Raw genomic sequence first — 14,793 nt, forward strand, 5'->3', positions numbered from 1 at the left:
CATGTGTTCCTGCAATTGATCTCTTTGATGACATTCTCATTCATAGAAAGCGTTTGATTTATGAGCCCAGGACGAATCGCATCCAGGAGCGGCGCAGCCCTGGCCGGGCCCGGACGCCCTGCTCGGCGCTGAGCCTGTGGCCGGAAACCGACCGCAGTCCCCACACCCTTCAGCCGCTGCTGGGATTTAGCTGGTGAAGGGCTGAGGGAAGATAGGGAACAAACAAGAAAGACTGCAATTTCATTGCAACTTCCAAGTCTTTGCTGTTAAGAGCTGGCTTCTTTAATCAACCCGCCCCACACTCATGTTGCTTACATGCTTCGTTTTCTCACGGTAAGTAGCGATCAGAACAGAGCTCAGAAATGGAAAAATAAATATGGAGAGACATAAGAAAGGGGGAAAAAAACAGAACAACCCAGTAACATACCCTAGATCATATTTTATTGATATTTCATTTAAAGTGCTTTTACTCTTTCTCTCTCTAGAAACTGGGTTAATTTATAACCTGGGGTGCAGAAACATTCTATTTAAAATTTCAACTTGCTAACCTGACAAAGCTTTAATGATCCATTATTAGCAATGTAAACAAATTTAAGAATGAAATATTGATTTTTCTGACCCTGAAAAAAGAATCCTAAAATGACTGGACCAGAGGATTGGAAAGAACCTTTTCTTAAGTGCATTTTCCAGCCTAGTAACCAATGTTTTGTTTTATTTTTGTTTTTCTCTATCTTTTAGGTCTGTTTTGCCTGAACCCATCAACAGCTGGGAGATTAATCGTCCACACTGAGAATGTGCAGGGATTTGTGGGGAAGGGAGTTGAAATGTAGATGTTTGAAACAAACGTGTATAAAAGTGTATAAATAAATGAGTTGTTGATAACTTAGTTATTGACCTGGACACTGGTAGCTTGTTAGAGAAACTCCATGTTACACATTCCTGAAGTTGGGGGTTTCTGTAGGCACTTTATTTCTCTACTTTCAAGAGCTTGGGCTTGGCCCAAATCTTAGGCTGCCCAATCTTGTTTCTATTACCAATTTTAATCTATGGCTTGAACCTGTACACTGAAAACCAACTCGATTCCTTTCAAAAACAAAAAACAAAAATAAAAACAAAACAAAACAAAAACACTTGTCAGAAGCCCTAGCCATTTTCTGGCTTTTTTTTTTTTTTTGCTCTCTATCGAAGACTTTGAACATGCCGCCTTAATAAATATACTAAAATTGAAAAAGAAGATAAATTATGACCAGAATTTTATTTACCAAGTTAGACTAAAAGAAGAAAAATAAACTGTTAAGAGCCTTGAGAAAGAGGGGGAGAAAAATAAGAAAGCTACTTATAGCAAAGGAGAATTTATTCTACCAAAAATACGCATGACAATGCATCCTAGTGTAATACAAAAATAAAAAGAAAGTGAAGATACAATTATATGATCACTTTCTTGCAGGCCTCATATATTGCTCTTAGGAAATCACATAGAGGGTTCTTGGATTAAGTTTAAAACAACTGAAACTCCCAAATAATCTGTAAGAGATGGCTCTGAAACCGAGTCAGGGGAATCACTAAACAAAATCCTCAACGTTTTAAGGAGGGAGGGGGTAGGTCAGGAAGAAAATAAAATAAAAATCAACTCTCAGAATAAAAGAAGGCAAAACCACCTGGTCAAGGGGGTTTTTGTTTTGTGATGCTGTGTTTTGCTTTAATGTTTTTAGTAATTCAGATGCTGCAAGTCGATTGTGGTGAGTGTGTCTGTAAAAAAGTCAAAGCTGTCAGCTGAAATATCTACGGGACTGTCGAGGGAACCGGGCAAACTGGGCGAGACTGCATCTGAAAGCTGCAGGCAGGAATCTGTGGAGAAAACGTTAAAGTCCTGCAAAGAGGGGACCTCGAGGGCCTCGGGACTGTCATTGTTTAGGCCAGCTCCACAGTTCTGGCCCATTGTTGACAAGCAGTTAGGAACAGTGGGTGACTGGTGCTGAAAATGTTTCAGATTTTTCTCATTGCTGGTTAAAGGCGAAACTGGGAAACTTTGGGAGTCGCCATTGTGTCCATTGGGAGCCTGCTGCTGAGAGAGGGCATTTTGCTGAAAAGTGTAACCTTCCCTCTCCAGAAGGGCCCCGGAGACGCTAAGGGCTTGCTCAAACAGCGACTTCTCTTCCTCGTCCTCCTCTACTTTCTCGGAGTCCTCCAGGCTTTTAAATTTCCCTTCGCTGTTTTGGTTCTCCTTGCACTGGGTCTGTCTCTTGTGCTTCATCCTCCGGTTCTGAAACCACACTTTCACTTGTCTCTCAGTCAAATCCAGCAGCGCTGCAATCTCCACCCTTCGGGGTCTGCAAAGGTACTTGTTGAAATGAAATTCTTTTTCCAGCTCTAAAAGCTGCGTGTTGGTGTAAGCAGTTCTCAGGCGCCGCGATCCCCCGCCGCTGCCATCGGCGATTTCCAGGGATTCTGCGGAAAGGGAAACCAACAAGAGACACACGCACAGTTGGAGATGGTGGGGTCCGAGCGGGGTTATTCCACTGGAGAATAAATATAGCAGAAAAGATCAACTGCAACAAAATGGCCGCCCCTGGATGCAGTAGAGCTATTGTGCTGCTTTCCTGGGAGCCCAGCCTGGGGAGACCCCATCTCCTCCACCTCTATCAGATTCATGCCTGTAGCTCCCCCCAACCTCTTCATCCGGGAGCAAACTTTATATTAGCCACAACACAATTTATAATTAATGCATCAGCTGCTTAGCTGAGCAAGAGCGATCTATCACTCTTCATTACTGTCAAAAAGCCAAACTCTAGGACAACTAGACAAGAGGAGGTCAGTTCCAACTCAAATAAATCATCCCACATTACACAAGTTAGGAAAAGTTTCCCCCCCTCCCTTCTTAAAAATATATATCTCGTTGTGGAGCATAGGATACCCTTTCCTCTCCATCAAACCCACTCCTGAGCCCACAGGGGCAGGGAAAAGGCAACCAAGCATCTCTCCCTCTCCCCCTTCTCTCCCAACCCACGCTCCCCTCCCCCAACCACCGCTCTCGGGGCAGCCCAGAGAGGGAACAGGGTCCTGGGGACCTGGGGCCAAGTCTTTGGACTGACCTTTGTGGCCGAGGCAAGCAGGGCCGGTGGTGGCGGTGGCTGCGGTGGCGGCAGCCGGCGGCAGCGCGGTTTTCTTGGCCGCCTTCTTCTCCTTCATCCAGGGGTACTCCGGTGGCTGCAGGGCGCCGGCGGGCACCGGGCTACCGCGGCTGCCCGCGGGGCTCGGCTTGGGGCGGCCGCCAGCGCCGTGGCGAGGGTGACTGCCCGGGTTCAGGCTGGGAATGGTCTGCTCAAAAGGAGGAGGAATCAGTGTCGAGTGTGAAAGCGTCGAGGTCTTGATTGATGAACTTTGAAATGTATCAGCGACAGGGGGAAAAGATGTCAGGCACTCAGCGAGCGACGGCTGGCTATTGATAAAACCAATCTCTCGCTCAAATTCGTAATTCATGGCCTTCTCCTTGGAGCCCCCTCGGATAAAAAGTTCCCTCTTTTGGAGGGGCTTTGGGGGGGCAAGACCCAGGAAAAAGGCGAGCGCCGTGGAAAAAAAAATCTATCATAGAAGATCGCTGCTGGGGTGTTTTTTTTCTAATTCACTGATTACAGCCGTATGGGGACCGCGCTACTATTAAACTATTGAATTCATGGAGACAAGGTTGAAATTGGACCGAATTGGCTGTCACATGATTGCTTCTGCCCAATGACAATTTGGGCTTTAATCAAAAGAAGCCACTGTCTGTTTGATTGATCCAAAAAAGTCGGGAAGGAACGCCTCATTGGGGGCCAGCGAGGCTTTATTTACACTTTTTTTTTCATGGCAAAAATACATATAGTGGGTGTGGGTGGGGATGCCCGGGAGTGCGTGGGGGTGAGGGTGCCTGCCCACCTCCTGATCAGCAGGGATCTGGTGTGTTGGGAGTGTATGTGAGCGTGTGTGAGCGTGAGCCCTGATGCCGGTCCCGCCGGCCGCTGCCCTCTGCCTCCCCCGCACACTCCGCGCATTGTTTGGGACTGTCGGGAAGACTCCTCGCACCTCACAAATCATTTAAGCACCTCAGTCTGACGCCTGCAGTCATTAACAAAGTAATCCATTAATCTTCAAAGTTTTGACACCCGAGGGCCCCGCATCCCAGCCACATAAGTTCAGTTAAGGCAGGAGGAAGGAGCAGAGGGAGAGAGGAGAGGAGAGAAGGAGGGAGAGATGGAGAGATGGAGAGAGAAGAGAAGAAAGATTTGGGGGGCATTTCCCTTTTCTTTCCCTTTTCCTCCCTCACTTTTTCTAAAACCGGTTCCTGGATCTCAGAACTGATCTCTCTCTGTTTTCCTTTTCTGTCTTTCCCTCTTTTTCCTCTTCTCCCCTTTCCCCCTCCCTCTCTCCCTTCTGTCCGACTCTCCTTCTCCCCACAGCCCCTCGCCCCCCTCCTAATGTCCAGCCTGGAGTCTGCGCCCCCGGCCCATTGTTAGCCGGCTATTCCCGGGCAGCTTTGCATCTGTCTCCGGCGGGAAGCGGAAAACAGGAGGAGGCTCTCGAAGCTTCCCGACCTTCCTACGCCGTCAACTTCTCAGGACTGGCTCAAGAAAGACAGATGCATGAGCCAAGAGAGACAGCAACCCCAGGTCCATGTGTCCAAATCCCCGTAGCCAGGGCGGCGGCCAGCCAAAGAAATGCCGCCCCGAGCGGACGAGTGCGGCTCCTGGCATTCTGGGTTTCATACCCGTAGGGCTCGGGTGCGGTGAGTATTTCCGTGTTCCAGGAAGTCTGTTGGAAGTTACCAGCAGGGAAGAAGACGCTTCCTTCTCTCTCTCCCTCTCTCTCTCTCTCTTTCTCTCTCTCTCTCTCTCTCTCTCTCTCTCTCTCCTCTACGCTTCTTCTCCTTGTCCTTGTCGCTCTGATTGGGGGCTGGTTGGTTCAGATACAGCAAGCAGCAAGTGCTCCCTGGCAGCCCGAATTGCCTCCCACACCTTCCCCATCCTTGGGCAGCAGGGATGTTTGCACCCAGGTTTTGTTGCGGGGAAATTGCACTGCAGGGGAAAGGAGGTTACACAAGGAGGAATTATAAACGTTCTCGTTCTCCTTCATTCTCTCTTTTTTTCCAATTCGGAGACTTGAGACTGAGTGCATCTTGGATGGTGCTGGAGGGTTCAAAAGATAACACCTTTAGGTACCAAGCAATAACTTTTTTAAAAATCCACCAAGCCAGAAAGAGGGGAGGAGGCTGAGAGAGATAGATCTTAAGGTACCTCTTTTGCCCCCCAAACCCTGAGGATGGTGATTCGCTTTTGCTTCCTTTGAAATGGACCAAGTGATCAGACTCCCCCAGGCCGGCAGGCATCAGTGGCAGGAAAATAAATCATTCTGATGGCCAGGGAGAGAGAGTTTGGCAGGGGAGAAAAATCTATGTAGAAAACAAGAAAGACTGACTCCATCTCTGAGGCCGGCATCAAAGGGGGTTTGGGGTTGGAAATTAGATATAAAGTGGCCTACATCGATGACTAGCCCAGAGCATTGCCTTACGGATAGGGACGCTATTTTGGAAAATGCGAGGTTTTTCAGTTTTCTTGCTTTTATTCCAAACAAAGCTCTGAAGGAAGTCTGGGTGCGATCAATCTTGCTCACCAAAAGCCTTGACAGCTTCTGGCCCTTAAGAACACATTTCAGCTTCGAGCTCTTTCCAAGATCAAATGTGGCCGAGCAAAGAGGAGAGCAGGAAACGCAAGTAAACAAGGAAAACTAGGCTTTTAAAAAATATTTTTTGGCAGCGGAAAGGGTTATAAGGCTGCTTTTAGGAAAGGTGCTGTATGGACTGTGGGATGGCGGCTTTTGGCATTGTTTTTACCAAAAAATATTGAGGGGTTAAGGGGAGGGGGTTGCAGAGAGCAAGCAGCGCTGCCCCCATATCTCTGAGGCTTTGTCAGGGGCTGCGTGGGTGAGAGCATTCTGCCTGCCTCGGCCGCCTTAATTCAAATACCATCTGGAAGAAAACGCTTTTCTTTGACCACTCAACACTAAAATCTTCCCCAAATCTATTACTTTAACTCAGAAGGTATTTTAATAAGGATTTCTTTTTAATATCTAGGAAGCTGGGGATGAGATCGATATTTTTTCTTTGAAAGCCAAAATGAATGTCTTGACTGGCAAGATTTGGGAAATCATATTAGAATCTCATTTAAAAATCTCTGTCCTGAGGGAAGGAGGAAGCCTCCAAACCATTCTTCCCTCAGCTAAAGAGTAGATTTCAGAAATGGGTTCCAATAGTGTATTCCTGAAAGATTTTCATCCTTGGGTGGAGATCTCTCTGTCTCTCTTTCTCTCTCTCTCCTCCTCCTCCCTCCCACCCCACCCCACCCCACTGTTCCTTATTTTCCCAGGTAATGTTATACTATGCTTTAAAATGATTACTTAAAAGAAGACTCCTGTATCTGCTCAGCGTGAACAACCAAAAGGCGGAAGCTCCAGTCCTCACAAAGACTGGTTGTCCAGCCTCTGCATTTATGAGGTGGGCGCCATATTTCAGAAGGGAGGTTGGGGTGGGGGGAACAAATCCACCTTTTCCATAGTCCAAACTCTTTAAAAAGAAAGAATATATACATCAGGGGCCTCAGGACAAATGTGGGGAAAGCACTTCTGGGTGTGAGAGAAACACTCAGCTCTCTAGAGTGCCTGGCTTTTCATCCTTTTTCTTAAAACGTGAGGAGGTTCCCTAAAAGAAGCTCGTGGGAACCCAGTAGGTACCCAGATATGGCTTCATTGCCTGCTTCTAGGGATCATCTGAGAGAGCTTCTCCGGGGGAAGATAGAGGCCGTGATGATGGATATTTTGAATTGCAAACAAAATGGCGATATTTTTCACTTCTGCCTCTGAAAGATACAATCCAGGGAGAATGGGGTTTATTTCTCACGTCAGATGCTCCTGATCCCCAGACGAAGGCAGTTCCTCACTTCCATCTCTGTGCGGGGTGATGATGGGGATGCAGGTCTGAGGTTTGCATTTTCTGAGTTTGGTTCCTTCTCCGAGCAATCCTTCAATCTTAAGATGAAAATATTTCGATTTACTGTGCCTGCCTTTGCCTCTACCAGCCAGTCAGTAGGCAGCCCTATCTTAAATCCAGGGGTGAATGTAATATTTAGCTCCTGTAGCATCAAATGAAAGAAGTACTTATATAACTGTATTTTTATTAGAAAGATACCAATCTCCTTACTCTCTCCCCCTCCCCCTGGGGTCATAAAAAGAAAGCAGGGAGGGAAGAAGGAGAGGAAATAAATCCAGAGAATGCCAAATACTAAATTCAGGAGGAAGCTGATGCTGGGATTCAGGCAGCACAGGGAAGGGCTCCACGGCCCTCCTTTTGCTGGAGACCTGAGTGAGCCTCAGTCCGGTTCAAACTGCTTCTCTCCGCGTAGGGACCTTAGGAGCCATTCTTTCCTCCTGGCGCAATACTGGACCGCGAAGCATCCCCTGAGGAGACCAAAAGTCCGATTGCTCCTGGAAAGTGCTCGGCATCCTCTGCGCGGATGGCTACTTCCCGGGTTAAGGCGTAGGCTGGTCCACTTCGACCCGAGGAAGAGCGTGGAAGAGAAGACCGTCCTGCGTTATTTGCCGGCGGGGCTGCCCAGCACCTGTGAGCTCCCCGCTGCCGCTCGGGCCTGGCTGCCTTTGTTTCTTCGGTCTACAGCTTGGGCAGCCCCTGAGTCCTCCGCCTGCCCCCGCAGCAGCTGGGAACCAGGCAGCCCAGCGGGCCCGCTGCAAGACATTGCCGGAGCTGCCGCCAACAGGACCCCAGCCGCCGTCCGGAGAATTCGAGCTTCCAGGCGAGCTGCCTTGCCAGGCCCCAACGCCGGAGCCGGAGCCGGAGCTGGTGGGCTGCCGCGCACAGCCTGCTCCGCCAGCTCGCCTCCGCCTAAATTCCACGCAGACCCTCGGTCTTGGGCCAAAGAACCCCATCTAAACACGGATATTATTCAGAATAAAAACTTTATTTTTTGTTTTGTTTCTCAGAATGTGAGCAGCAAGGATTGTAGAACTCTCAAAACAAATCTAGCAGTTTTCGCGTTTACAGACCGTTTTTTCATTTTTGCCGGATGTTACAAACCTAAACCACTGTTTTCAAAAGCTGAATCCTCTCTGGTTTTATTGCATCATTACCGTTTTTATAAAGGAATTATATTTCCCTTTCAAATAAAAAAATTTCTATGTACGCCAACACACCATTGAACAAAAGGCCCAAGAACCCTTCTGAACAATCAGGGTACAGAATTTCTTTAATATAAATACAAACGGATGGGGATAAATAATATTTAAAACTTAGATTATTCAATGCTTGCAAAAAAATATAAATAAATCTGACTGTTCACCAGCATACACACACGGAAAGACGTACACTTAATCATCCTTGCACAGGGAGCCCCTGTTTCAAAGCGCCTTTGATTTTTTTTCTCGCTCTTTACAAGAAGTGCAATTTTAAAAAACGAAAAATTAAAAAAAAAGTAATCGCTTCCCCTCGGGAGCCATAATGTACGAACAAATTCACATTGAAAACTCGACTAGAAAATTTGTTCATATACCCTGTTTCTGATCAAAGAGTGGAGAAGGTAAAGGGTGCAGGGCCAGCGGCCAAGCTAGGGGCGGGAAGAGATAAATATCGCTACTGATACTGACAGCCATTCCAGCAACCAAGATTGCTACGTCACATAAACTATAAAAACGCGTTACCAAGGTTGGGGGGTGGACGGGGAAGGGAGTGGGGGGAGCAGAGAGAGGAGAGAGAAAACGGAAGGGCAGGAAGAACCTTAAAAAAAAGCAACCAAAGAAGAAAGGTGGAGGGGTAGGGGGAGACTCTCCTGGCGCGTAGCCCCGAGCCCACCATCACAGGTGGGTGAGCTTGGGCGCTTCCTGAATTCTTCCCTGAGAAGGATGGTGGGCGGTAAGGTCCGTGTAGGTGGGGTGCGGCTCCCCCGGCCCTGGCCCATGGTGGTGGCCGCTTCCCAGCGGCCCACCGCTCGCGTAGTCCATGGCGCCGGAGGCAGCGTGGGGGAGGTGAGTTAGGCCAAAGAGGGCAGGCCCAGAGTTGCTCATGGGTTCCACATAGCTGCCCCCCACGAAGACGGGGCTTCCCTGTAAGTGTGGGGTCCCATAGCTGCTGTTGCCCTGCAGGCCATGAGCGTGTGGGTCATAGTCAGGGGTGCCCCCTGCACCGGCCCCCGCCGCTGTGTTGTAGCGCTTCTGTGGAGGTGGCGGGGGCGCGCAGCTGGGCAGAGGCGCCGGGTAGGAGGCAGGGGGCAGCCCGTAGGCGCCCTGGGGGGGCTTGGAGAAGGGCGGGGGCGACTGGGGCTCATATGGGACGCTGTTGACCAGCGAATGCATAGAGTTCAGATAGCCTCCTGCGCCAGGGGGCACAGGACTGCGACTTGGGGACTGGCCCCCTGACGACGTTAGCATGCCCTTGCCCTTCTGATCCTTTTTGTACTTCATGCGGCGATTCTGGAACCAGATCTTGATCTGGCGCTCGGTGAGGTTCAGCAGGTTGGCCATCTCCACCCGGCGCGGCCGGCACAGATAGCGGTTGAAGTGGAACTCCTTCTCCAGCTCCACCAGCTGCGCGCTCGTGTAGGCCGTGCGCGCGCGCTTGGATGAAGCCTGCCCAGGCGGGCTCTTGTCGCCAGCGCAGCTCTCGCCTGCGAGAACATAGGTGAGAGGAACAGCGGCGTCAAGGACTGTCCGCGGCCCCGCCTAGCCCCTGACCCAGCCTGGCCCCCACTTCCTCCAGGCTCCACATATCCAGTCCTCCTTTTGTCCCCGCCCAGAGAGAAGTAAGAACTAGGTGCTATCCTCTCTCCTGGTGGGGGAAACAGTGCAGGTAACTAGTCCCTCATTCAGCCAAGGGCCTAATCATAGGCTTCTCCACCGGGATGGCACAGAAAAGCAAAAGCCCCAGTTTGATCTTCTGGTCTATATTTCCTTTGTGGAGCTATTAACTTTCTGACTTACATACTGATCTTTTGGGTCTATCAGACAACAAGCTCCCAGTGGGCAGGTCTCACCATCTTTATTCCCTTCACAATAACTGAAATGTGGGACACTTAAGGTGTCCCACACTCAAAACCTTCTTTCCCTCCCTCACTGTTTGACTGAATGATTAGGCAGTAGCTTCAACTTATTTCTATCTACCCACAGGAGATGGGTAGAGTAAAAATCCCAAACTGAAAGGCCTTCTCTGCCCCAAGAAAGAGATCCCATTGAAAGTATTCATTTCTGGTGGGAGACCTAGGCCCCTCATGCTGGGTCTTATTCATTAGGGTTCTTTATGTCATCAAGCAGCCTTCCTCAGCTCCCAGCTTCTGCGCACTAATCTTGTGCCCTCCTGACCGCCTTGGCCTCCCAAATCCTGGCTTTGGAGGTCCAAGATGCTCAGGCCCAGAGCAGAGCACTGGCAACTGGAGAATGCAGGGGCAGAGGTAACCAAAATGCTAGGAAGTCCAAAGCCTGGGGCTTTTCCTCCATTGGAGTCCAGTTCCAGGAGGCCCATGTGGTTCCCATTAGGATGACAAGTCCTCATCCCCTCTCCCAGGAGATCTCTGGCTGCTTTCATTGTACTAAGTCTGAGCAGGGTCTTCCCAGAGGTAAGGCAGCCACTCCATCTGCTGGAGCAAAAAATTGGCTCCGATTATAGGAAAAGCATTGATTCTGTTTTGAAGGGTGATTAGACCTGCTTTTATTCTGCCACATTTCAGTACGGAGAGGATGTCACTATTTCATTAGAATAGAGGAGCTGTGCTAAAAAGACAGACAGTGGAGCTCAGGTTGATTCTGCCTAGAGTCCTAATTCCAAAAGTGGAACAAGGGGTTCCAACTGCATTAGGCCCCACTGGCCCTTGCAAAGGTCCAGAGAGACTCCCATCAGGTCTCTGGGGTTTCCCAGTCCACAAAGCTCTACCACCTCTCTAAGTTGCAAAGACTCTGGAAACCTTTTTTCTTGGGGGTGGGGTGTAAGAAGTAGTGAATTCCTGGAAATGTTCCAGAGCTCCTAGATTTTGCTGGACATGGCAGCAAAGCAGCTTGGGGGCTGGGAACCAGGCCAGAGAACTCTCCTCCAGAAGGCACTCCTTTACCTGAGCTGGAGCTGCTGGTTTTCTGCTTTGTATTTTGCCGAGACTCTTTCATCCAGGGGAAGATTTGTTTGGCCACGGTGGGCGAGTTGAGCAGGGGGCTCTTGGCCGCGCTGGCGGGGGCGGGGTTGCTGCTGGCATTCTGAGGTGGGGAGACAGAAGAGGGGGGCGGGGGCGCGGCAGGGGTGGGTGCTGGGGGCTGCGGTGGGGGCTGCGGCGGCTGTGGTGCAGGGGGCGCGGCCTGGGGCGGCGGCGGGGGCAGGGGCGTCTCGCCCAGGCCTGGGGGCTGGCTGGGCGGGCCGCTGAGGGTGCGCAGGCACGCTTCACTCAGCTCGTGCGCCTTAGGGTGGCCCCCAGCGCTGACGGGAGACTGGAGTGAACAGGCGGGTCGGTGGTACTCGCCGTCGGCGCCGAGAGCTGCGGACGCCGGGTACGGCTGCTGACTGGCATTATAAGGGAACCCGTTGGCTGCTTGGTAGGGGTAGCCACCGTAGATCGCCGAGCTGTCGTAGTAGGTCGCTTTTTGCATCGCGTTGTTTCACGATCTTGATCGCACACTCTGACGGGGGCTTGACACCCGTGAGGGCGCACATTGGCACGCCCCCGCGGTCACGTGACGCTCCGCCGCCAATGGCCGCCCAGCGCAGACCTGGGGGTGGGGGTGAGAAGCGTAGCGCGGTGAGGGCTCCGCGCAAATCCATCTTACTCTCAATAGCTAAGTGACATGAAAGCCATAAAAGAAAAAGTGGTCAGCAATATTTAGCAGCACGACTTGGCCCCGGGCGCAGGGAGCTGCGCTATAAAAAGCCGCTGGAATTTACTGGCAGCTACAAATATTTGCTTAACTTGCGTCTGGAGTTGGGGGATTTTCCGGGGAGAGAGAAGGAGAATGAGTAAGGACTGGAAGCTGAGTCTTGGGAGCCGGGGGTCCAAAAGGAGAAAGGCCTGATAGGCTAGAAAGCAACAGGGTTGGGTTCCTTCTTTTCCAGGGAGGAAGAAAGTTGGGGTGTCCCTTTCTCTCCGCTCTTTGGCCTCCTCCAGAGAGCCTCCCTCTGAGGATCTTGGGGAAGAGGCAAGGAGGCAAAGGGGTACTTGGGTCGTCAGTTTTGTCTCCGCTTTAGAACTCTTATTTCCCAGAAGAACAGGGTGACTTCCCACCTAGCCCCTTCTTGGACCTTCCTGCCTCCAAGAGAGGTTTGCACAAAAAAATTTCAGACAATTGCACTATCGGACCATGCTGGACTTCAGAAGCTGAGGTTGTTAGGCAGTTAATCCACCCTTGTTCAGGAATATGACCTATCTCCTCCAAATGAGCCCCTTGTGGCCAAGGAGGTGGGGAGAAAAAACTCTAGGTGGAACACATTGCCTGTGTGTGTGGTGGGGGGTGTGTAGGGAGAGGAACCAACAACATCACCCCATCCAGCAAGTCACAACTCAAATCCTGGACAGTTCTTTACTCCTTTACTCCTTTCCTATTTCTCAGACACTTCCCAGCAAGCCCCCCCTCCTTTCCCCTAGTTACAGAAGGTTCCCAGACCCTCCTGCCTTGGACCTTCTGAGGTGCTGTTATTCAGGACAACTATCAAATTCTACCTGTTAAAACATGATGGATTAGAGAAAAAACCAACCCACCAGGAACCTGAAAAACCAGCGTTCATCTCCATGACCACGGCTTGAACTCTCCTTCCAACTTAACGATAATAGGTTCTGTCTTAGAAACTGCTATGTAATTTGATGTATGGGGGTCATTTGGCTCCGGACTAGGGACGAGGGATGGAAGCACAAGCCATAAAATCCTGCCGGAGTTCCCTGATCTTTGTGTGCTGTTGTTGTTGTTGATTATTTGTTACTTGACCTATTTACCTGCTTCAGAAACACCAAGTAAAGGATAACATTGAAAATCTAAAAAGCAACTGAAAACCGTCTCAGCTCTCTTTTATTTAGAAATCAGTTTGCAGAAGTGAATTCTATGTTTTCTTTTTGTTTTCAACCTTTGCATGGTCAACCTCTGGTTCTCAGCACAGAAAAGTTCCATTTAAGTTTCATATATTCTCCCTCTCTCATGTTAGTTCCTCTGACCACTGAAGATAATTATAATAACAGAATTCATGAAGCAAATGGTTTACATTTCATGTCCCAACTATGTGCACTGAGTGCCAGAGTTATTCAGGTTTTCAAGGAATATCAGATACTTTGTTAACTAAAAAAAAGATAATGTATTGCATCTACCAGTGGATGATTATAATTTCATCTTTAATAATGGTTTCCTTTAGATTTCATTATTAAACCAACAATCTGACTAACATCTGGAAAACAAACACAATTAATTTTCAAGAACCTCAATTAAAAATTACAGCATCCCTTATCCTAAGTTTTTGTGCATTATTATGAGCCCTGGAGTATTGTTTCTCTTTTGGAAATAGATAAGAAGCTACACATACCATGAACGAAAGCAAATACAGTATAAAATAAAATTTAAAACTGACTAGCAATTTCATGTCTCAGTTTCCTTTTCTTTCACAGAAAACAGTTCCTATTACATTTGGCAGTGTTAATGTCTGCCATTATAAATTTTTTAGATACCAGGCTTGTGTAAAATAAAACATCAGGTTAAGAAAATTACTCTAGACACTTGAACAGCAAGATATTAGATAAAACAAAATTAAGTTGATTTTGAACATGCAATATTTCTAGTGACTTGCTAATCCATTATCACAGTCTACCAGCCAGCTGCTTACTTAAGCCTTTTCTTCAAGCTGTGCATTGTCTTGTAAAATAACAAAAATATCTTTGAAAATGAAAGAGTATACAATAGCCCCATAAACTTAAAATAGGAATTCAACTCTGAGACACCAAAGCCTTTCCTATTGTTTGAGGTTGGCAGACCACCACCTTGGAACTCAAGCCTCCCCCCCAACCTAGCCCCCAAAGTTTGCAACCTAGTAAAGAAGTTGGCGATTTGCCAGCCAGGAAACTTTGCTTTGTACCCCCAAGCAAGGGCTGGGGAGAGGAGGAGATTCCTCCAAAAAATCTGTTTCTGGACAATAACCCCTGGGTGCAAGAGCTGAAAGAGAGTTGAGGAAGCTAAATTGAGTGCAGGAAGCAAGCCCCTATTGTCTCTCTGGAAGATATGCCCAAATTCCTTCCAGAACTCCATCCCTCTTTCCACTCCCTCCTCTTCCTCCGCATTCCCTCACCCCAAATTTGAGCGGGAACTTGGGGTAAGAGTCCCTGTGTCCCCTTCCTCCTCCTCCCAACCAAGAAAAGTTGAAGCTGCGCTAGAGGAGATGGAAGAGGTGGGGGCGGGGATGGGAAAGCGGCCTGAACTCTAAGTGTAAGGGTATCAGTCACTGCCGAGAAGGAAGCTCCGGCTTGTGAACTCTTCTTGAACCGAGATTTAAGTCTGCAGCCATAAATCACCGAGACGTAAACTCCGCCATTCAGCGCTGAGAGCGGCCGGTTGTGGCCCTGCTTACCTTAACTTCTGACGAGCGGCTCGAGCGCAGGCTCGGGCACCGGCTCCGGCCCCCGGCCCGGCTCCGCGGCCCGGCCGGGTACCCTCGGCGCGGGATGGGCACCGACCCTCAGCATCAGCCGAGACGCCAGGCAGGCAGGAGATGCCGAGGCCCGGACACCGCCGCGCAGAGCGTGGCCGCCTCGC

General features: G+C 49.4%; 2 protein-coding genes across 3 annotated transcripts in view; both read right to left on the reverse strand.

The window, feature by feature from the left end:
• Nucleotides 1-1,333: 1,333 nt before the first annotated feature.
• HOXA2 (homeobox A2) lies at nt 1,334-3,756 on the reverse strand. Its single transcript, XM_012640689.1, has 2 exons — nt 3,093-3,756; nt 1,334-2,448 (listed from the first exon to the last, which is right to left on the reverse strand). Exons 1-2 carry the CDS (start codon nt 3,478-3,480, stop codon nt 1,709-1,711), a joined length of 1,128 nt encoding a protein of 375 aa, XP_012496143.1. The 5' UTR covers nt 3,481-3,756; the 3' UTR covers nt 1,334-1,708.
• Nucleotides 3,757-7,178: 3,422 nt separating this feature from the next.
• HOXA3 (homeobox A3) overlaps nt 7,179-14,793 on the reverse strand; it is a 20,323-nt gene continuing 12,708 nt past the window's right edge. The window contains exons 3-4 of one of the 2 annotated variants that reach the window (XM_012640734.1): nt 11,136-11,781; nt 7,179-9,701 (exon numbers count right to left, since the gene is read on the reverse strand). In XM_012640734.1, coding sequence (XP_012496188.1) covers nt 8,893-9,701; nt 11,136-11,661 — 1,335 coding nt within the window. In that variant the 5' untranslated portion in view covers nt 11,662-11,781 and the 3' untranslated portion in view covers nt 7,179-8,892. The remainder of the gene's footprint in view (nt 9,702-11,135; nt 11,782-14,793) is intronic. The other variant, XM_012640735.1, reaches the window with a different exon arrangement.

The sequence above is a fragment of the Propithecus coquereli genome, unplaced genomic scaffold (genome assembly GCF_000956105.1).
Source record: "Propithecus coquereli isolate 6110/MARCELLA unplaced genomic scaffold, Pcoq_1.0 Scaffold156, whole genome shotgun sequence".
NCBI classification, from domain to species: domain Eukaryota; kingdom Metazoa; phylum Chordata; class Mammalia; order Primates; family Indriidae; genus Propithecus; species Propithecus coquereli.

Bases quoted from the DNA above. Each gene is read 5' to 3' on its own strand.
- HOXA2 (XM_012640689.1), bottom strand. From the start codon at position 3,480: ATGAATTACGAATTTGAGCGAGAGATTGGTTTTATCAATAGCCAGCCG. The intron at 2,449-3,092 runs GTCAGTCCAAAG...CCCTTTCCGCAG, and splicing joins TGCTTGCCTCGGCCACAAAG to AATCCCTGGAAATCGCCGAT.